This window comes from Physella acuta, unplaced genomic scaffold, assembly GCF_028476545.2.
Source record: "Physella acuta isolate Inbredline_101_S28 unplaced genomic scaffold, ASM2847654v3 ptg000676l, whole genome shotgun sequence".
Lineage (NCBI taxonomy): Eukaryota > Metazoa > Mollusca > Gastropoda > Physidae > Physella > Physella acuta.
The window spans coordinates 1-23,385 of record NW_026732195.1 but is presented as its reverse complement, the minus strand read 5'-3'; the positions used below and the strand labels follow the sequence as shown (position 1 = coordinate 23,385).

Below are 23,385 nucleotides of genomic sequence, written 5' to 3'. Positions count from 1 at the left end.
TGACTCTTTCATTACTTTCAATCAATGGTTTTCACTGTAAAAAAAACTTTCCTAATTGAATGATTTTAGATCCAATATCAAATGGCAAGTGATTCAATGGTTATTTATTAATTTAGCCTAGTCAATTAGAAGCAGCTTGTGAAATTTTAAAGATGCAGCACAATTTTCTTTGACTTGAAGATTATTTTGGTCTAAATTTGGAAACCAATGCTTCTATTATAATATACATTGTTTTTATATATATTTTTTGAAGGATCACTTACAAATACATTTTTTTTCATGAGGTGGATTGGTATATTAATAGCGATTTATTTAAATTATCAAGTATTCATTTTAAAAAATGATTTTTAGAGATCAGTTTACAAATGCAAGTTTACAGCGGTTTCTTACATTTTGAAACGCTATAAATTTTATCCTGTTAAAAAGTCACGCCAATTATGTTGGTGTTGAAATAATTGTCATTGCATTCAGCTAGATTTTATGACGGCAAAGCAATGATTAAATACATGTAAATTGTAAACTTGATTATTTAAAATTATCAATTATTTCTCATAAAATTATTTCTCATAACAGAATACTGCTAAACATACAAGCTCAAATCTAGTAACAAGAACTGAATCTTAAATAAAGACCAGACAAAAAAACAAAGAAACAGATATTAACTTGTGTTTATTTTGAAAAATTCATCTTTCATACTCCAACAGACACTTTTTTCCATTATAAATGAGGACAAAGATAATAAAGTACTTGGTAGTATTTTATCATATCTTTAAATGAACACCATGCATGCAACTTCATGTAATACTTGTGCAATCACAATAAAATGGAACTACAAATTAAAATGGACCTTTATGTACCAAATCATACAAAACTATACAAAGCTGTAAATGTGGATGTTAGTTTTCTCCTTCACTGTCATTCTGGACAGCCCTTCTGCTGAGAAACACTATGTTATCTGTGTGGAGAGACATTTTAACAAACATCATTAAAGAACTATTAGTACTCAATAATGCAACAATTATGTTATAGTGAAATTGAATGATATTACAATAGAAATTTAAAATATTTGCTTCAAAATGAATAAAAAGAAAATTAATTACCAGCAATAACTGAGGTTACGGTCTGTTCTCTTTTACTATCATCCAAATATCTTTGGTATGACAATGATCCCTCTATCAGAATTCTGTCCCTGAAGTGAAAAAAATATCCAATAACATCATTTTCAGTGTACTTTTTAAAATGTGTATTATTAAAAATAAACCGGGAGTGATCTCCCCTAAACTTTCTCGAATATTCTTATATAAAATAACAGGGGATGGGAACTCTGGCTATAGACATGATCTTTAATCCATTTTAAATACTTAAAGTTTTAAAAATAGAATAAAATCTCGTAGACAAATTAATTGCACACCAAGTGAACGCCAAATAAAAAAACGCATAATAGTGCGCAATATTATTAGTACTTTTAAAATTTACATTAGTATTTTGAGAAATCGGAAGTAGCGTAAAGTACTACTTCCAGTCAACGGAAATTACTCAAAATTTAACAGAAGGTAGAGAATTAGATCTTTTACTTACATGTGAAATTTCATTTATCTATCTCATCTGAAATAGTACTCAAGTTATAGGCTTTTGAAAAATTCAAAGTAGGAAAAGTACCACTTCCGGTTATCGGAAATCGCTCAAAAGTTGATACGGATCTACGATTTTGATAAAATACTTATATATGAAATTTCATCAACCTAGCTGTAACGGTACTCAAGTTATCGTGTTTACACACGGACAGACAGACAAGATTGCAAAATTATGTTTTTCCGTATCAGTGAGGTGTAAAACGTCGAGATTTGTAATAATCTTGATTTTTTTTTTTTGCACGATTACAAGACTTTCTCTATACTTCGTATATACGAGAAAGTAAAAAGGGAAAAATAACACTGAATGAAAGGACAATAACTTTAAAAAAAAAATTGCTTGTCTTTAAAGACGCATAAACTGAGCTCAGCAGCTGGTTTTTACACATGATCTATTTTACCTATTGGAAACGGAAACACAGCAAAAGGGAAATAGTTTTTTTTTTTGTAAAATCAGGTTGAACAACACCGCTTTTGACGGGACAGTAGGCATCTCTGCCCTGGCAATACATTCTTGGGCTATTGTGGAGGATAAGTGGGAAGTCTTACTTACCCTCTGTTGATTCTGGTGGCAACATTTTCTCGGAGACTAGGCTTAAAAACACAAACCCTGTGCCAGTCAGTCTTGGTCATAAGTTCGCCTAAGTGATTTTTTAAATCCATTAATGAATCATTCCAATGTATATAATTTACACTAAACAAACTTCACTTGTTAGTAATCTAACAATAATAGAATGAGGTAACATTAACAGACATGATGTTACATACCATTAGATTTTCTGTACGTAGCATTAGTTGCTAAAGGAAAAATAAGTGCAGGGTGCTCTTCTGAGCCTCTGGTTTCAGGATCCCTACCAACTCGACCTAAAAGCGTGACCTTATTTAAACCTGCAGATAAAACAAGACATACAATGAAAATCTAGTATATTAAAAAAAAAAATAAGACAATTTTTTTATTTCCAAAATAACTGTGTATCTTCCTGACTTTATAGTTGACTAGTTTACCTCTTTCAGCTCTTCTGGGAGCGGATATTTCTTCTTCCTCTTGATTGTCGTTAATTTCTGCAGAATCGGATTTTCCGGTTGATGCTAATCTGCTGGACTGTGTAAATATGCTAGCTGTAACCTGCAAATATATTAATTTAATATTAACTAGTTAGGCCTACAAGTATTAAAATTTTTGTTAGATATGTTGTAAAGTTATAGCCTATATTTTGACTTCATAGCGGCCGTAAAAATAATTAAATTACAATTTGTCACTGGTATCTCCCCCCCCCCCCCCCCCCAACAAGAAAATATACAAAGGTCGCAGTGAGCTCATTTGAGGTCAGAACATAGTAGGCCTAGAGCGCATCGCACAGCAGGAATAACACTTCTATTTAAGATTGGCCATGAGGTCATTTTTTATTTTTCCTAAAACAAGCTGTATCAAACACAACCGGGCTCGGTTGATGTATTTGTCCTTCAAAGAACTGCAATATTTTATAATAGATCTACTTTTTCTCAATCTTTTGCAAAAATATTTAACTGAAAACATCAGTGGAAAATTCGGAATTAACATTTCATGAGAATTCCAGAAGATTTTTACAATTTTTAAAATTCTATGAGTTTTCCAGGACCACCTGCCCGCATGAAACATAGATTTTTATTTGGCCGCATTTGCGCGTATGGCCGCCTTTGCGTGGTTCACGCCACGTTACGCTCAATCTATACCGTAGGTGGCACGCGATCTTAAAAAAAAACAAACAACAGATATCAGGACTGCCCGATTTTTTTTTCGTGGTAGCAATTTAATGTTGACACAGATCTAGATCTAGTTTAATACTTGTAAAAAAAAACCACTAGTGTCTGTAGTGGGTCATATGACAGTCCTAGATCTAGCAGCTATCTAGCTTAATCAAACTGTCCTTTAGTAAATTGTTTTACAGCTATCTAGCATGCGTCATAGTAGATCTAAGTCTATATTATTATCCTATGTGAAATGAAAAAAAATTTCAATTTGCTTGAGGAGGAGGGGGGGAAGGAAGAGAGAAGTGAAGACACAGACAATCTTGTGAACTTGTGTTCATTCTATGACGTATGCTTTAGGCCTGCTGAACTCAGTGGCCTCGCCGACCGTGGTGGGATTTTCCACCCACGGGATAGTAAACGTAAGGCAAGCAATCACGGCAGTGACGATGTTTGGAAATTTTATTTAAAAAAAAGAATCACACATCATATTTTCAATATGAAACAAAAAAAAATGTAAAAAAGTCACTAAAACCGGTCGTGCTGACCTTGGGTTCGAACTCTGGGTCTATGAACTACAGTTTACAGCTGGCACACTGTTGACTCAATAACACCGGATGTGTTGGAGAATGAAAAAGTAAGCATTTTCAATCACAAGATGGCAAATCCAACCTGCGAGAAGCGTAGTCACATCCTTACAGGCCACGCTCTGAGAGACGCGCAGTCACTTCATTTTAATTTTCATTACAATATTAAAATATTTAATGGGCATCTTGAATACCTAGATCTAGAACCTTCGACTCTGAGACTATCCTCGCTTGGGTCCATTGATTAAAATTATAAATAAAATGTCTTAAAATGAATTTTCAGTTTAATTTTAATTTTTAAGTCCTCTGCCTCTAGCTAGAGATTTAGAATTTTAGATTAGATTAAGAATCTAGATCTAGATCAGATTATAGAATCTAGTCTAGATCTAGATATTTAAAATGATCTAGAGATCTAGAGGTGCCTGGCTGTTACCTGCACCTGGGCTTGATGTCTTTGTTGACTCTACACAGTCTACACTCGACTCTTTGATGTCGATGATGAAATCAAAATTCAGGATTTTGTTGGGTCTTAAACTAAAATCTTTAGACTTTAACTTTAGGGTATTATAATATCATCATAACTCACCCTCTTTTGTAGTATTCTCAGCATTTTGAAGCAGTTTTTGTTCGATTCCTAGACTCTATGTCTGTTACAATAAATAAACTTAAATGATCGGGTACAAACTAGATCTATGACCTTCTACTATTCTAGCCGACACATGCGATCGAAATACAGTGAGAGTTACTTCCCTGGGCATAAGCTAAATCCTAACTGGCCTATCGCTCTACCGCTAGGACAGGGGTCTCCAAACTTTTCAGTCCGAGGGCCGCATTAACTATCAAATTTCAGTTCGGGGGCCAGTTTCTTCCAGGCATGTCTTTAATTTTTCTGGGCAAAGTTCCTCAGCCATCACCAACAAACGATTTTTCCTTAGACAAAAAGATCTCCGCGGGCCGGATGAGAGGACTTCGAGGGCCCGCGGGCCGTAGTTTGGAGACCCCTGCGCTAGGACAACAATTTTCGGGGGGGGGGGGGCGGACACTGTCAAAAGTAACTATTTTCTATATAAATTCCATTTCGTTCGGGGGGAGGAGGGGGAGGGAGGAGGAGGCGGTAGACTTTCTTCGGGGGGGGGGGGTGCTTCCCCCCCTCCCCCCGAAGAGATGCCTTGAAGAAACTGTTCTGGATCTATAAAACATTTCCCATGGACTTAGTATGCGATACCGTTCGCTTTGTTTCGATGTGTAAAAATAAAAAAGTAAAAACCAAACACTGTATTGTATGTCTGTGGGAAACACAAGTTTCAAATTCCAAAAGCAATGACTGCTTGGTCTTTTATCACATTTGCCTTTTTTTTTTACATGATATAAACATTTTAATTTTAAAAAAGAAAAGAAATTGAATAAGAAAGACATATCATCACAAATTTGGAATACAGAAATAATATTACATAGTTATAATTCACAACGAGATCAGGCATCTCTTCGGGGGAATTTATATGGAAAATATATACTTCAATAGTGTCCGCCTCCCTCCCGGAAAATTTAGTCGTCCCCTCCCGGAAAATTTAGTCGTCCCCCCCCCCCCACACACACACCGGAGAAAAAAGTTTAGTTTTGAATATATTTTCAGATGTAAATACAGAGGCGGGGCGAGGGTGCGAGCCGCACCAGGTGACACCATTTAGGGGGGGGTGACACCATATTGCAAAAAAATTGCAAAATGTACAGAAGAAAACTGCTTTTTGCCAGTTCCATAATGATTAATTCAAGTCAAATAGTCTTTTAAGTAAAAATCGACAATTTTTATAATATTTACAAGAGGATGGGGTGACACCATGACGTAAACGTGCTAACAATAGAGAAAACAATGCAACATCCAATTGTATTATTAACAGACTATAGATAAACATCGTTACTATTAAGTCTGCAGTGATTAAAGCTTATAAACATACACTCATACACACACGCACACATATGTATGTGTGTATATATATATATATATATATATATATATATATATATATATATATATATATATATATATATATATATATATATATATATATATATATATATATATATATTGATTTTTCTTTGAAAGGGAGGGGGTGACACCACGAAGTGCCGCACCGGGTAATACCCGACCTAGCGACGCCACTGTGTAGATACTTTAATTTTTGTACGAAGATTGTAAGCATAATCATCGACACAATGTGACCATGCATAAATGTTTTGAGCTTGAATTAGCTGACCTACAGGGGTATAGACTAGATTGGAGTGGCCTAGTGGTGGAGAGCTGAACTGCTAACCCGTACGGTTTCCAGTTTGAATCCGGGTTCAACTGAGTAGACCGTCCACCTAATTCACGTTAGGGTGAGTAAAGGCGGCTGGGCATATTATGTGCTGACCATACTACTATCCCTTCATATGCCGGTGGTCACAGAAACAGGTGAACTCTTCCTTACTTGCCATTAACTTAACTATTTTACCATTGTTATAAAAAAATTTACGTGACCAACAAAAAAAAACAAAAAAAAACAACAACAACAAAAAAACCCGTCAGGTTTTTTGAAAGGGAACTTTACGTTACTTGGTACTGATTGGAAGAACGTGTCCAATGTAGTCAGCTTCTCTCTCTTCTTATGGGGTTTTCTGGCGTGACAAATGATGTGCAGCCCCATAAGTGCACTGAATGCACTGTCAAAACGGCCCGGGACAAATCGGGCCCGTCAAAACGGCCCCGTTAATATGACCCCCGTCAAATGGATCCCCGACAAGACGACCCAGTCAAACTAGCCCAGTCAAAAGGGCCCCGACTTATTGGCTCCCGACATATTGGCTCCAGACAAATGAATCGTATGACCACTATTGGCATAAAAGTAACCATTTTGTAGTACCTCTACTATCACTGTAATCTCTTTTAAATGCCTGAATGCAATTGTTTTTCATGACCAACATCAATTCACAAACAAATCGAGCCCTTAACACTTATTAACAGCTAATACTAAAATTTTGATAATGTTTAATTTACAACAATAAAGATCTGTTGCTTATAAGCGAGCACAGAAGTGTAAATGTATGATATACATTATGTGTAATAGATTGAGATAATTGTGAGGTCAAGGGAACTCACTCTTCTGTATTAGTATTATATTTATATTGTTATCTTGAGTGATGTCCCTTACATATATAATAAATATAATACTAATACAGAAGAGTGAGTTCCCTTGGCCTCACAATTATCTCAATCTATTACATTATGTTTACAGGATAACGGCATTTTGTTTTGATAACCTACAAGCATACCCCCACACACTGAGTTGGAACAGCCGATAACCGACTCATTTATGGAAGTCATAGATAGATGACCCTTAAATTAAAACATACTATTTCTTATAATAGATAAACTATTATAAAAATAATGCCTGCCGAACAAGAGATGCATACGTTGTGTTACTTAAGTGTGTTGGATAAGTTAACTCTAAAGAATGTTGATAAAGGGGTCCCACTGGCAGGTGTCATATTCAATGAGACCGTTTTTCCGGGAGACTTAGTCTCTACAGAAACCGTATTGTCAGTGTTCTTTTTGTCGGGAGCCAAATTGACAGGAGCCTATTTGTCGTGAGCCAAAATGACAGGCGCCTGTTTGTCGGGAGGCGTAATGACGGAAGCCGTTTTGTGGAGAAACAGCATAAAGTACTACTTCCGGTAAACGGAAATTGCTCAAAATTTGACAGTAGGCAAAGAATTAGATCTTTTACTTATATGTGAAATTTCGTTTATCTATCAGAAACAGTACTCAAGTTAATTTAAAGGCTTTTGAAAAAATGAAAGTAGAATAAGTTCCACTTCTGGTTACCGGATATCGCTGAAAAGTTGACACAGAACTACAAATTTGATATTATATATGTTACGGTCAAAGCCCGAAGTCGGCCAATGCTAGGATTGGCCGGCCAATCCGCGCATTGGCCAATATCGCCTCCCATAGGTCGGTCAAACTCCGAAACTTTGCTTGATTTCGGCCTTTGGCCGGCCAATCCGCAGACTGGCCATGGTGGACCGGCCAAAGTCTTAATTAGAAGATCATCTGGCTAGGGACGACCGGCCAAAGTCCGAATTAGAAGATGATGAGCAGACTTTGTTTTTTTATGCCGTAAGGATCATGAAATTAAGTCTTTATTGATTATTAGTTAAAGTAAATGACAGAAACATTCAAATTTTTTATTGTACTACTCAATCTATCAATATCATCATTTGTTACAACAAGTTGAACTTTTATGGCATTTAGAATTACATAGCAGCTTGTTATTTTTATACTTGCAGCGATTTGTTGTGCACTTAGTTGTGCAATTGCAGCGAATGTAGCCTTGGCCGCCGGTCACTGATTGTGAAAATGCGATGGTTCTTAGTGATTTTTCCTCAGTGCCAACTGACGACAATAAGAGCAGTTTTTCGTGAAGAATTGAAAACTCACTTCTAGCATACAGTTGTTTTAGAACACCATGTTTCGTTCCTAATTTGTAGAAACCGCCCTCGACGCTTATAACAACTGCAATCGCGCTTCGGGGATCATCGTGACCTCTGTCAACATCTGGAAAACGGATGCGTACATTGTCACCCACTTCACAATCTTTAAATTTTGTATTTGATGTTTTAAGCATTTTAGCACCTTGAGTTTGCAAGCCAGTATGAGCTGCTGATCTGTGTTCCATGATGTCTTGTTTGTTGTGACACAATCTGCAGGTAATGTTCCCTCCGTACCATTCGTCTGCTTCATTGGGTATTCCACAAATAGCATGGACATCGTTGCCACAGGATCCAAAAGAATGAGCTGCACTACAATGTTTTTCACAAACTATAGAATCTGTTGGCCACATAATTGTCACGCAACTGGTCTGGGCGTTCCGCCACGGCAGTGTTAGCTGAGGATGTCGTTGCATTTATGGCAACCTCCATTTCTTGTTCAATGTTCTCAAGATCTTCCTCAGTAACTATTTTATCGAGAGCCCATATATGGAAACTAACATGGATTTACATTTTTTTCTTTTGACAGCCATCTGCTATGTCTGTCTCATGGTCTGACGGCCCTTGCATATAGAATGCTATACAAACAAGAGCTAAACAATACGTTACTCTCAATGAAAACGCACCCAGAATAATGAAAATGCGATCACAACTTAGTCTAGATAGAACATTGGCCAGGACATCCCGGCCAGTGCGCGGATTGGCCGGCCAATGTACAAAATACGCTGTCAAGTTTAAGCGTTTCGGACTTTGGCCAGTACGTCACGGCCATTGCGCGCATTGGCCGGCCAATGTACGAAATACGATCTTAGTGCTAAGTTCTTCGGGCTTTGGCCAAGAGAGCCGGCCAATGCGCGCATTGGCCGCACTTCGGGCTTTGACCGTAACATAAATAAATATATATATATATATATATATATATATATATATATATATATATATATATATATATATATGAAATTTCACCAGCCTAGCTGTAACGGTACTCAAAATATCGTGTTCACAGAATACAGACACATACATACATACATACACACACATAAGCATACGGACAAAGTTGCCAAACCATGTTTTTTCGAGGTCTTTAAACGTCGAGATTTTCACGAGATTTTTTTTCTTAACTGTTATTGATTTTAAAAAATAATTAGTAAACAGTATGTTCAGTGTATAAAATAAATAAAAGGAGTATTTAAAATACCTACCACATTGCATTTGATCGATCCCCGCTAATTATTTTTTTCCTAACACCAAAACAAAGTAATAAAAAGTAAATCGCCCCCCCCCCCCCCCCCCGTATCAACAAGGCCAGATACAGATATGGCATTACACAGCGTTATCAAGATGAGAATCTTCATCACATATGTTAAGGCAGTATTGATTTCTGTTTCCGAGACTTGAAGGGTTAGGGGTCATCCATAAAAGACTTCACGCTTTTTTTTACGATTTTTACCCCCCCCCCCCCTCCCCTCCGTCACACGTCGTCACAAAAAGCCATACTATAATACGGACCCCACTCCCCCTACCAATGTGACGTCATTTATGATCGACCCCTTACCAAAACAAATTTTAATACAGACTGAGACAGGCTACAGTCGTTAACCTACAGATATGTAAGACAGATCCTCAAGATAAGACGGATTGACAAAATATCCAGAAGACCAGTGGCAAAACACCAACCAACATCCAATAGACAGGGACATTAAATCATGAAAATGGGGATGGATAAAGCATAGCATGAGAACAGAGTTTCTTCCAGTCATCTCTACGCCCCCCCCCCCCCCCAACGAAATTGAATTTACATAGAAATATATACTTGCAACAGTCCGCCCCCCCCCCCCCACCCTCCGGAGAAAAATGTCTGGAATAAACACTGGAGGACAGTAGAAAGATGAGGCAAGAGCTGCCGGGCTTACAATGGGCGCAAATAAAGCCGCTAAAAACTGAGTCCGATGGAGAGGCGACGCCACTTTTTATACTTTAGTATACGATCAAGCCTATAGATTTTTATACAATATAAGAAATCTGCACAATAAATTACAATAAGCCTAGATCTCTCTAGATCTAGATCTAGATGAGATAGATCTAGTCGGATAAAATATCGGTAATAATATTTTACTAGATCTACTATAATTTTAGACTATTGTCTAGGCGCTATAAGTGAATAATAATATTAATAATTAACTAGGCCTAACATCATTATCTAGTCTAAGTCGAGCTCCCGCATGCGCAAAGCAACACTGAGTTCAGACGCCATGTTTGTGTACTTCTCATTTGATCATAAATGATTTTTCAATTTCGATGGTGAAAATTCTGTTGTAAGATTTAATCTAAATTTACGGCTCGGTGTTCATAATCAAAACCTAATAAGCAAAACTGTTTGACGCAATTTCGCATAATCTACATCTATTTGCTTAAGGTGTAATCAAGAGACCCCAAGAGTAATAGATCAGTAGAATCTAGTAAAGTAAAATCAATTTTGTTAGTTTAGTATTCAGATTCGAACCTCATCAGTCTGAAACGAAATCAATCCAGCATGTAGAATCTAGACTAGGCCTAGAATCTAGATCTAGAATCTTATTCTAGGCCTAGCTGAAGTAAAGAAAACAACAAACAAAATAAGAGAGGCTTTAATTTTCGTCAAAGAGCCAGTGCATTCACCGGTTTAAGAACTCATTACATTAATATTACATACATACATACATTTAGTTAAATTTAGTTAGTAAATAAGTAAATAGATTAGTTAGGACATATTACATATTACATAAGCCCTTAAGGTTATTTTTTATTTTTAGATCTAGAATCTAGTTTACATTTAAAAATTTAAAATAAAATCTTGAACTAACGACTAACAACCAACATTTACCCTAATACTAATAAACTAGATAGTCTTATCTTAACTCTAGCTAGTCTAACTAAACTTTACTAAAGTCTAAGCAAATACAATAGTGTAACAATAGAGATCTGATAAACTAACTAAAAATCTCAAAGTAATTAATTATTTTAAATAAACATAGGCCTACTTTAATTAAAGCACTGTTTCTTCCAGACTTTTTTCTCCAGGGGGGCACTTGAAATTTTGGGGGGGGGGGTTGGGGTGGGGCGGACACTAGTAAAAGTATATGTTTACTATATAAAATTCATCTCGTTCCGGGGTGGGGCGGCTGACTCGCTTCGAGATGTCTAGAAGAAACTCTGGGGGGGGGGGGGGGGGGCGGTAGACTTTCTTCGGGGGGGGGGGGACACTGTTAAAAGTATATATTTTCTATATAAATTTCGTTCGGGGGGGGGGTGTAGACCTTCTATGAGGGGGGGCAGACTTTTAGGGGGGGGGGCATATTCCCCCCCCCCCCCCCCCCCCCCCCCTGAAGAGATGCCTGGAAGAAACTCTGCTTTAAGGCCTATTTATTCATATTTTTGTAAAAGGAATACATTTTTCAGCATCTGTCTCGGTTGCAGTAGTTACTAGTGGTTTGTTTGTTATGCTGCTAGCTGTATTACTTGTATTACACTAATTAGTAATTACAGTAACATTACTTAACTGTATTCACTAATACGCTAATACTATTAATATTATTACTACTGTTTAATTAGTTTTTAGATGTACTGGTGAATACACTACACTTGAATACACTCTACACCATCACTGTAGGCCTTCACCTTAGTAATTATTAGTAACCCATAAACAGTAGCCTATATATATATATATATATATATATATATATATATATATATATATATATATATATATATATATATATATATATATATATATATATATATATACAAATAGATATCAATATAGATAGATATAGATATATACATGACATAGATATTTACAATTTTTTTCAGAATTTTAAAAATATTAAAGCAGCTAGAAAAATGAAGCGGACCTTAAAATCTAATCAACTAGAAGAACAGCCTTCAGAATCAAGAAGCAAAAGACAAAGAAAACCTACTGAAAAATATCTCCAAGCGATGACTACTCTGGCACCTGTGTCTGGTTCAACCCAACCTTCAGACACAAACCAGAAGCTTAAAACGCCTTTAAAAATTAAACTGAAGCCAGATAGGATGCAGAGTCCGGCACCTTCAGCAATCACCCATGATAACGGCATGCTGCAGAACACACAAGTAACTGATCCTGATTTAAAACAAAGTGATACTCCGTTTGATCTAAACCAGTGTCTTATTATTGACATGAATGTGAAAGAAAGTACTAAAGGGGAATCTGAGGATAAAACGAATACAAGTAAACATGAAGCTTCAAAACAGGAAGAAAAAACTCTATGCTCAGAATTAGAGAGTGGAAATGATGATGAAACATTTAAATCTTCCTCATCAGAAGAATTACTTGATATTTCTGAGACTTTTATTACGATTGAGACCAAAGATGGACTGAGTTCTGAAAAGATACCATTTTCTCATTTCTTACAGAAGTTTGTTGTTGACAAAGCTTCAGGGAATGTGAAAATTGATTTGGCTCAGCTTCTGTCTACAAATGATAGTTCAGTAACAACAAGCAATAAAAGTGTTTTGGTAAAAACATTTCCAGAATTTGATGATAAAAATACGCCATCAGCCTCATCTTCACATGGGCCCATGCAGAGTGTTGATTCAAAGATTGGTATTGTACAGGCTTCATCAGTGTTTGCTGAAAACCCTACAAAAAGACGAGGGCGGCCACCTAAACAGAAGAAGAATATTGAAGTAACTCCCAAGCCAGAGAACCTACCTAAAGTCAGAATTCCAGCACAAAACTATCCCCAAATAAGAACCACCTCAGATTTTACTAGTAAGCCCAGAAGGTCCAACCGCACACCTGCGAAAAATTCCAGGTTCGGGGACGATTACGTGGACAGCATAACCCTGGGGAAGGTTTCCTCCTCGTCAATTGTATTACCAGCATCTTGGAACACTCAGCTCATGACTTTAGCCCTTGCTGCTGAAAGACACAAAAACAAACCTCCGAAACTTGTTCCTGCAAAAGGTACGGTTGAAAATGGCAAAAGTTATGGTAATGTCAAATTCTGCATCAAAAATGGTTCTTCGCATAATGATAATATAAACTCAGTTATAAATCAGAATTCAGAAAAAGTTAACTTAGATAAGAAATTTTCCCATAACATAAATATAGAAAAAAATACAAGGAATAAAATTGCTGTTTCGGATGATGAATTAAAGAAAAGTAGCATCAGGGGTCCTAAGACTTTGAAAAAATATGATGCAGTAAATCCTGTGATGAAAAGATCTCTGCGTGAAGCACTTAATCATACACTTGAAACGACCAAACTCCATCTTTTACCTTCAAAACCATTACTGGAAAATGCAGAGACAGCCAACAAATCAGCATATTACACAATCATGGAGCCAAAACTTGAACCTAATGGTCACGGGCTGTTGATTCAAAAAGATAAGGACAGCATTAACTTTAAAATTGTTAATTTTAATGGCTCCCCACAGAATGGGTTGCCCCAAGTGTCTCAGTCTTATCCCCAAGATCGTTACTTCAGTTGTGATTTATGTGATCAAATATTCCAGTCTTCAAGCACATGGCTCCTACATAACAAATACCAGCACAACCGAGCCATCGACTCTTTTGAAAAGACCACCGCCATCCAGGAGAATCATGAATTTACTTGTGAATTTTGTAGACAGAGATTCCCGTATAAATTTATGTTAGATATCCACATAAAGCGAAAAAGACACAGTGAGGTAAAGAGTTTTCGGTGTACACTGTGTAAAGAAGTTTTTGTTACGCACAAGGAGCGAGAAGAGCATTGGATGATGTCACATCCTGCACGAAGTTGTGCATTGTGTGGTAAACAGTTTACTAATATCGTTATGCTGAGGCGACACATTAACAATAATTGTCATGGTGCTCGCTTTAGAAAAAGGCCAGTATCTGATGAGATGAGCGCAGAGGAAAAAAATGGTCATTTCTCAAGACAAAGCAGCGGATTTAGCAGAAGAGAGCGACAATGACAATGGTGATGATGCATCAAAAGAAACTGAAGCTGAGGAAGATGATGACGATAATGAAGAAGATGAATGTGGCGGCGTAAGAAGCGATACCGGTAAAGTCAGATGTCAGACCTGCAGGTTGCAGTTTACAACCTATTCTGGTTTATGGCATCACAAGCTTGAGGAACATGAAGAGTTCTACCCAGAAGGGTTCAAGGAAACTTTAAAAGACAAACTAAAAATGAATAACTCTGCTTTTTTGAACGCAGACTGTGCTGAGACACAAAACCATTCAAGTGCTGTTAAGAATAGGTTCTATGTTATCATGCGACCGGAATGGCCACCTGAGAAACCAAATCTGACAATAAGTGTCGTGGACAAAGATTTTCTATTTAAAGTTAAAGATTCAAAAACAAGTACCACTGACTCCTTACCACAGAACAGCTACGCCGATGCACCACCAATAAAGGAGACAACATTTGAGTGTGCTGAGTGCGGAGAGTATTTTCAATATGCCAGTAATTACAGGGAACACAGGAGTCGAGTACACGGCGAATGTTTTGAGATCCTCAGACTTCTTGGCGCTTTCCAGTGCACACTTTGTTCAGAGACTTACCCGTGCCAGTTTATGCTGGACAGACATTTAAAAAAACACATTGGAAAAAAAGAATTACCCTGCACTTTGTGTGGTGTAGTTTTTCACAAAATTCAAGAGAGACGACTACACTGGAAAACTGCCCACCCTGGTATCGGCTGTCCCAACTGTGGTAAAATGTACGCTAGTATAAAATACTTACAGAAACACATCTCTCTCAATTGCCAGGATCATTTCCCACCTACTAAGAAATTTTTGGAATTTCAAAAAAGGCAGCATAGTGATTTTGAGATGAATAAAAATGAAAAGAAAGTTGAGAAGAAGATTATCAAATGCCACCTGTGCCCTAAGATATGTAGCTCCATACACGGCTGGAGAAGGCACATGTCTGAATCTCATGAAGACGCTGGCTTCTCCAAGCTCTCAAACACCTGCATCATTTGCAACGAATTGGTGTATGGTTATAAAGCATTAGAAAAACATCTGCTGCAAAATCACGCTGTTGATTCTGGCTTGCCGGTTGAAGAAGAGGAAGGCCTGGTTGAGGAAGCATTGAAAAAATGTGAAATGGACATAACTGCTTACAGGAAAGCAGGAAAATCCAACACAGATATTTATCAAGACGAAGAAGGAAACTATCACTGCCCGTCGTGTCCAAAGGTACACTCCGATATCAAAGCCTTAAGGACACATATAAGGATACATGTCAACATGAAGTTAGAATGTGCAATTTGTAAAAAGGATTTCAAGAACCACATCCTTCTGAGACAGCATGTGCAGAGGCACAGGAAAAAGGCTGTATACACGTGCGAAACTTGCAAAAAGAACTTCCTCACTCTACAGAAGTTGAACAAGCACCGTAAAGTTCACCACAATGGTGGTAAATTTGTATGTGAGTTGTGCGGGATATCGTTTGCGTTAAACGACTACCTCCAAAAACACAAGCGTTGCCATACGGACAAAAAGCCTCACAGCTGCACAATCTGCTGCAAAACATTCCGTACAAAACCAGAGCTTAAAGTTCATGTGTTAATTCACACTAAAGAAACTCCTTTTAAATGTCAGTTTTGTGATAGGGGGTTCTCTCAAAAGGGAAACTACCGAATTCATCTGTCACAGCATACAGGTGAAAAACCATACCAGTGTGATCAGTGCGAGATATCTTTTGCCCTCAAATGTCACCTTAAACGTCACAAAATCACGCATGACCAGAAGATAAATTACCGTTGTGCCTGGTGTGACAAAGAATGCACCCAGAGAAAGCATATGCAGATGCATGTACAGAGAGTTCACAAGGAGGACTTCTTTCAGTACGAAGAGCACATGAAACTGGAGACCCCCATTCCTATCGCTCCTTCTCAAGCTAAATTATACAACCGTAAACATTGTAAAGTGAGTAAAGTTCGGAAACAGTACAAAACAAGGGCGAAAAAGTGTGATTCATCCATACAGCAGCTACTGGACGGTGTTGTGACAAAAACTGAAGTGATGGACGATGATGACGTTGAGACCTCTCAGGACATTGTGATAGAGCCAATGGTGGAACAAATGATCAAAGCTGCCCACGAAAGTGGGGACTATGAAATTCTGGTCAGCCAAGACAATCAGAACTTTGCCAAGCATACGATAGCCGCTGGGCTGATTAACCATGACACATCAAATGTGGAGATTGTTATGGGTGAAAATAATGAGATAAACATTATTATCAGTGATCCAAGTGCGCTGCATGAAGTAGTAGATGAACACCTAGAGGTAGATTCGGCTGTTGTTCATGAATCTTTACAGCATGTGGTGGAAGCTTTTTGTCATGGCAAAAATGTTCACGAGGAGAATGATCACATGCCTTCAAATATCTCATGTTGAAGCAGAGCTGTTGTTATTTATTTGGTGTGTTCCAATTTTTAAAAGGTGTTTCTTTAACCATTGAGTTAGCAGTTTTACACACCTAGTCAAATTACAAAACTTTTCTCATAATTATTTCACAGTTAAGTTGAATGGTTTTACTGTGTACGGTGTATTCAAACACAAAAATTACTACATTGTCGTAATTTAGTCTCAGTTTGTCAATTTAATGAGGCTTATTTATTATTTGTTTGATTATTATAGTGCAGCACAGCATATACATATATTCATAAAACAAATATATGGCCCTATTAGCTATTTGTGTTAAGATTGCATATTTGAGTGTGATTGTAATAAAGTTTTCTATATTGTTAAAAGTTTTATCAAATAAATTAAAATGTGTGAGTTGATGTATTTTTAAGAGTATTTGGCCTTAAATTAAAGTTACATCCAGCTATTTTTACTGTCAACATACAATGGTTTTATGTATTGCTGTTTCAAAAGATTTTAAATGATACTATATTATATATATATATATATATATATATATATATATATATATATATATATATATATATATATATATCAAAGCTGCGCACAACAGATGAGTAAACTGTTGACAATGCATTTGATCATATTTTTTATTTTTGAGTTATTCAACATTATCTCCCTTTATGATTCACATATTTTTGAGTTATTCAACATTATCTCCCTTTTTGGTTCACATAAAATTGGATCTGTATTGACATAAACAAATATAGAAAAAATACTGTTTTTAAAATTATCATTACCTTGGCATAGCGGTGACTTAACCCTCTTTGATGCTTATGGAACATAGGGCCTCCACCATTTTCTTCCATTTCATCTGATCCCCAGCTATTAATTTTGCAGTCTCCCTAGACATCCCTGTTGGCTTCAGTTTTGGCATACAGGTACAGAGTAAATTTATAAAAATGGGCAGATTTTTTTCAAGGGTTTTTTAAAATGATGTTTGCAATGTTATAACATGAACTGGGTAAAACAATCCGTCTAAAAACCTGTCTGACTATTTCTATTTTTTATCTGATCAGATATTAGTTTCATTTATTTAAATTGTTGTTTAAGCGGCTTATAATTATCTGTTTCTGGGTAGATACATTTTTAAGTCTTATTATTAGTATTATTAAATGAGCTTTTGGCTTTTTTTTTTCAAACCAACCAATTTTTACATTGAATATAAATTAAACAATGTGGTTTAATGAGCTTTTAGATCTAGATACAATAGTAACCTAAGTGAAACAAAGTTGTGTTTTGTTTTAGCAGAATAAATATATTTCTAGTCATGCAGATACTCCTAGCTTTAAATTGTAAATTATTACTGGTAGTTATATTTATATGTTTTGCTTTATCTGACACCTTACATTTATGGGTATCCAATGTGTTCTCTATTGAAAATTTATTTACCCAAAAAAAACTGGTTGATAATTTTAAACATTCCATTGTGAGTTTACATTCAATGATTTGTTGATAATGTTGGCAAATTGTGTTTAAAAAGACTAAAATGTGCTAACAGCAATGTATTTGCATGCTTATTTCATGAAATTTTTTAAAATAAATTTTTGTTTGAGATAAAGCCCAAAAAGATTAGTTTTGAAGAAGATGAATATATTACAAAACATTCTCTCTACATTAATTTATAACCAGAAAACAGCTAATATCATATATGATATCGAATTACAAGTTAGTTCTTATCTATGTGCTGTAGAGGGTATGAATGCCAGCACCATAGCTCCTTTGTCCTCAAATTACTTAACGGATTGATAGTAGTATTGAGAAAAAAAAGATGTTTGCATCAGTATACCATTAATTAGGTCTTATTGTATTTTTGATTAGAAATGATGTCTTCCAGTTTTTAGCGAAATAACAGAACATATATATATATATATATATATATATATATATATATATATTTCTCCTGGATTTAAATAACACACTGACCTCACGTGAAGTTGCAATAAATTATCCTTCTGTAAGTTTAAATCCCCTAAAGCTGGTGGTATTGGAAAACTAAACGTACATTGTTTTGAGAGTTATAATAGTTATATGTAGACCATTGTATATATTTTTTATTTAAATGTTAAAAAATGCCATTATTGTTGACATATTATAAACTATAGCTCATAAGTGTACAAATATTGCCAAATGTTTTCTTGAATAAAGTGCTTTTTGGTGATAACTCTGTTACATAATTATGTCCCTTAGTCTCACTTACTTCCCTTGAAATATATCCTTTGACACAACTTTGTTTCAAGTTTATCTCTGCTCATCACCCTTGTTATTGAATGGGCAGCCAACCAAAAATCTCAAGAGTTATTTGTTCTGTGTCATCTTTATCTGGCTCCAAATGATGTTCATGATGATGTATTGGTTTATTTATATTGATTGTTAATTGTTGCCTTTTTATTCTTTGGAAAACTGAAGGTGCAGTAAATACAAGTATCTTTGGTTCTGAGAATTATCTGATCTTGTTTGATAAGATAGTGCAAGTATAATAACAATAACATTGTCTAGTCTCATATGGATTACTCTTTGGTGGAGAAAGGCTATGGTAACACACCCAGTATGAAAAGCAGGCTGCAGTTAATGCCATATAGCACATACCATATTGGCGCATAATATTTAATTATGTTTGAGAAAATCAATAAAAATATATCACAATTAAGAACGAAGAAGACTGCATAAATACATGAGTCTACCATCTCAAATGTTTGAACCAGTGCCCCAACCAAGAAATCAACATTGCAGTACAATCAAATGTATACACGAGGACAGTTATTTTACATATAATTGACTTTCCATTCAAAATTTTACGTCTACTGTAACTCAGACTGCAGTAGAATGAAATGTATACTTAGGGGTCGTCCATAAATGACGTCACACTCGTAGGGGGTGAGGGTGGTCCGTAATTGGGGGGGGGGGGGGGGGGGGGGTTCAGATGGTGTGACATCCATGCGTGACGTCACGTTTTTTCTGACGAATTTATCTCCCCCCCCCCCCCACCCCGTCACAAATAACTAGCCACCCCCCCACCCCCCTAAAAGGCTGTAACCCAAAATCACCTTCACAGTCGCATTTTTTTTAAACGTCGATTTCATTATAAACTATAATAACGGCCAGAGGCGTAGCGACCCTTCCCGGGGACAAACTTTCGATTTGCACCCCACCTCAAACTTTTGATTTGCACCCCCCCCCCCACCCCACTTTCGATTTGCAACAATTCCCCCCCCCCCCTCAATTTTTCAATTTGCACCCCCCCCCCCTCAAACTTTCGATTACTTTTTCCAACCCATTTTGGCGCCCCCTAAGGTCGGCGCCCGGGGATATGTGTCCCCCCCCTCCTGCACCCATCGCTACGCCTCTGATAACGGCTAAAATTCAGTTTCAGACATTACTGTTTTAAAAAGTGACGTCACACTATCTTTAACCCCCCCCCCCCCCCCCACTACACATGGTCACAAAATTACGAACCCCTCCCCAAAGCAGTGTGACGTTATTTATGTACGAATGCTTAAGGATTTTTTTTTTCAAAATTAAGCACTTCTAAATATTCACAAACAGACAAAACAACTGCATTTACAAAATTTGTTTATTGAAACATAATTAGATGAGATAAACACATAATTAGATGAGATAAACACATGAGGCAAAACATCCTCATACTATTTGCTTAGAAGCATATCCATGTAGGCCGAATGTAACAAGTCGTTTTCACTAATCTCTAGTTTGTTCATAATGTCACTGGCTATCTGTTGGCCGTACTCCACTGTCTGATCATCACCAAGAACTACCTACGGAAAATAAAATATTTTGGTAGGAAAAAAAAAAATATATTTATGCTAGGTCATATCTTATTTTATGGTAAAACACTTTTAAAAATATTGAAATACCAGTTCTTACAGAAACAATTTTTTTAAAACATCCATTCTTGTTGTTTCGTTAACTTTAACATTGTTAGCAGTTCTTTAGATTTTTTAAAAATGTGTCAAATAATAATTGAACTTATTAAAACTGGGCTATTTTTCAGCAAAACACTTTTTATTTAAATATATATTTAAAAAATATTCTTTTAAATCAAAGCACTTAGATCTAAATTATTTTTCAGTAATTGAGTTAATTGCTATTGTATGCACTTGATAATTAAAAAAAAAATTGTTTACTAAGGACATTTGAGGGGGGGGGGGGAGGTTTTGAAAGAGTGATGACACAATTTAGCCCTTTAAGAAATAATAATGTAGAAACTGAATTTCAGACGTCATTTTCCGTTTTTTAGAACGATTTTGTGTGAACTGGAATTAAAATTGATCATTAAACTCAATATTGACCGATTACAGTTAATAATTTAGAAAGAAGTAGCTGGTTGAAAAATAAATTTTGAAGGGGGTGGAGGGGGGGCTATGGACGAGGGTCTGGCATTCTATGACGATAAGGATTTAGGGGGGGGGGGGAGGAGTAAATATCAGTTAAAAGTGTGACACTTGAACATGCAGTGTCTTAAAACTGCAAGCTTAAAGTACTTAAACACACAACATCGTTTATGGAAACCGCGTAATATTACACATTAAGTTAGTGAACTCATTAATCGACAGTCCCACCACCAACTCCTCAACCCCCCCCCCCCCCCCCAGTGTTTCTTCCAGACTTTTTTTCTCCGGGGGGGGCGGTAGACTTTCTTCGGGGGGGGCGGACACTGTTAAAAGTATAAATTTTCTATATAAATTATATAAATTTCGTTTCGTTCGGGGGGGCGGTAAAAATTTTTCGGGGGGGGGGGGGGGGGGGGGCTTAGCCCCCCCGAAGAGATGCCTGGAAGTAACTCTGCTCCCCCCCCCCCCCCAATTAAAATGGTTACCTACTTCTAATTCCATGAAGTGCCCGAGCCCCTCCACGTCATCAAGATGGATCCTGGTCTGGCCCAGCATAATCAGCAGACGTGACTTTTTCACAACTCCTCTCACGCCCAGAGCTTTAGAGAGTACTATCTAGACAAGCGAAACCAAACAAAAATTATATTTAAACATTTTTTTTAATTGGGCGGGGCTTAGTTGAAATTTGGAAAAAATCACAAGGCATCATTTGTAGACCCTCGCTCTCTTCACCATGATCGGTCTTCAGAACATCTTTTGTTTAAAAAATATAAAGTTTTTAATTTTCTTAACAGGAAGCACAAATCAGTGACATAGACCAGGGGTTGGCAACCTGCGGCTCTTTTGATGTCAAGATGCGGCTCTTCTGCTCCATGCACAAATATTAATTATTATTTTATTTTTAAAACTCATAAAAATATTTTTCTGCAACACTCGATGTTGAACGATTTAATAATAAATATAAACAATAAATACTCGCTATTCTATTAAAATATTAAGTTGCGCCCTATTTTAATGTACTTTATTTTAAATTGTCCATCCCGAATTAAAACTTTCAACGTCATGGTAGATATCACAAAGAAACTAAGTGTGCTAAATGTAAAACTGCTAGAAAGGAAAATCCAGCCTATGCCTTGCTTGAAGAAGTGGATTGTTTAAAAAAATATTTTTTTTTGTTGAAGAGACGGAGAGCGGTAAATTACTTAATTTCGAAAAGCTTGAAAAAAAAATCGTGCTGACAATCTTTGGGTCAACATATTCATGCGAGCAAGCGTTTTTTTTTTTTTTTTTTTTTTTTTGCATGAATAAACAGTAAAAAAAGCCAAATAACAAATAAAAATCTAGAGGTGTGCTTGAAACATAATTGACGAAAGATCTGTGTGCGTAATTTCTTATTTTCTCATTTTTTCTGTATGCGCACTTTTCTGTTTGTGCATTTTTCTGTATGCGCATTTTTCTGTTTGCTCTTTTTTTCTATGCGCATTTTTCTATGTGAGCAAATTTCTGTTTGCGCTTTTTTACCGTTGCGCATTTGTTTTGCGCTTTTTTCCGATGCGTTGTTTTCCGTTGCGCATCTTTCTGGTCACGGAAAAATTCTAGACTCAAAAGAGTAAAAAAATTAAAGGTAGAGTGTTAAATATTGTATATTATTCTGTATCGCCACCAATACCTAACATAACACAATATAACTTTATTTAACCACCAATCTACTCTCAGCGTGTTGTAGGCTCTGTTATAAGTGAGGCATCTGAATCAATTCATAGCCTAATGAAAATTACCTCCCTTTTGTAAGTACAAAAGTCAAACAAGGGAGGCAATTTGTAATTAGATCACTTAAGTCTATAAGTATAAGAAAGAAATAACACCAAGGAGCATAAAAACAAAACATGTTCTTTGTTTTTATAAAAACTTCATTAAACATATTACTTTTAAGAGTGAAATTTTCTTAATGGTATTTTAAGAGCCACAGTTTTAAAACCTAATTTTAGCTAGAAACAACGCTTTAGAATTATTTGAAATCATTTAAGGCACAAGCGAGTACTAACAATAGACAATGTTTTACTAACATATAAAATTGCAAATTTTGGATCCCTTCAAATGAAGGGACATAT

The 23,385-nt window shown here is 36.3% G+C and overlaps 2 protein-coding genes and 1 pseudogene across 2 annotated transcripts; 1 reads left to right on the top strand and 2 right to left on the bottom strand.

Annotated features, from left to right (window-relative positions):
* Positions 1-662: 662 nt before the first annotated feature.
* Positions 663-4,682, bottom strand: LOC131949153 (single-stranded DNA-binding protein, mitochondrial). Its single transcript, XM_059310928.1, has 6 exons — positions 4,533-4,682; positions 2,637-2,757; positions 2,400-2,519; positions 2,185-2,272; positions 1,101-1,189; positions 663-955 (listed from the first exon to the last, which is right to left on the bottom strand). Exons 1-6 carry the CDS (start codon positions 4,554-4,556, stop codon positions 897-899), a joined length of 501 nt encoding a protein of 166 aa, XP_059166911.1. The 5' UTR covers positions 4,557-4,682; the 3' UTR covers positions 663-896.
* A 5,997-nt stretch (positions 4,683-10,679) lies between these two features.
* On the top strand, positions 10,680-17,172 carry LOC131949150 (zinc finger protein 208-like; annotated as a pseudogene).
* A 3,342-nt stretch (positions 17,173-20,514) lies between these two features.
* LOC131949149 (uncharacterized) lies at positions 20,515-21,889 on the bottom strand (the record flags this gene model as incomplete). The annotated part of the gene is given in 2 exon segments (XM_059310924.1): positions 20,515-20,698; positions 21,764-21,889. Coding segments are annotated over 2 exon segments (255 nt in total), but the record flags the coding sequence as incomplete, so codon positions are not given.
* Positions 21,890-23,385: the final 1,496 nt, after the last annotated feature.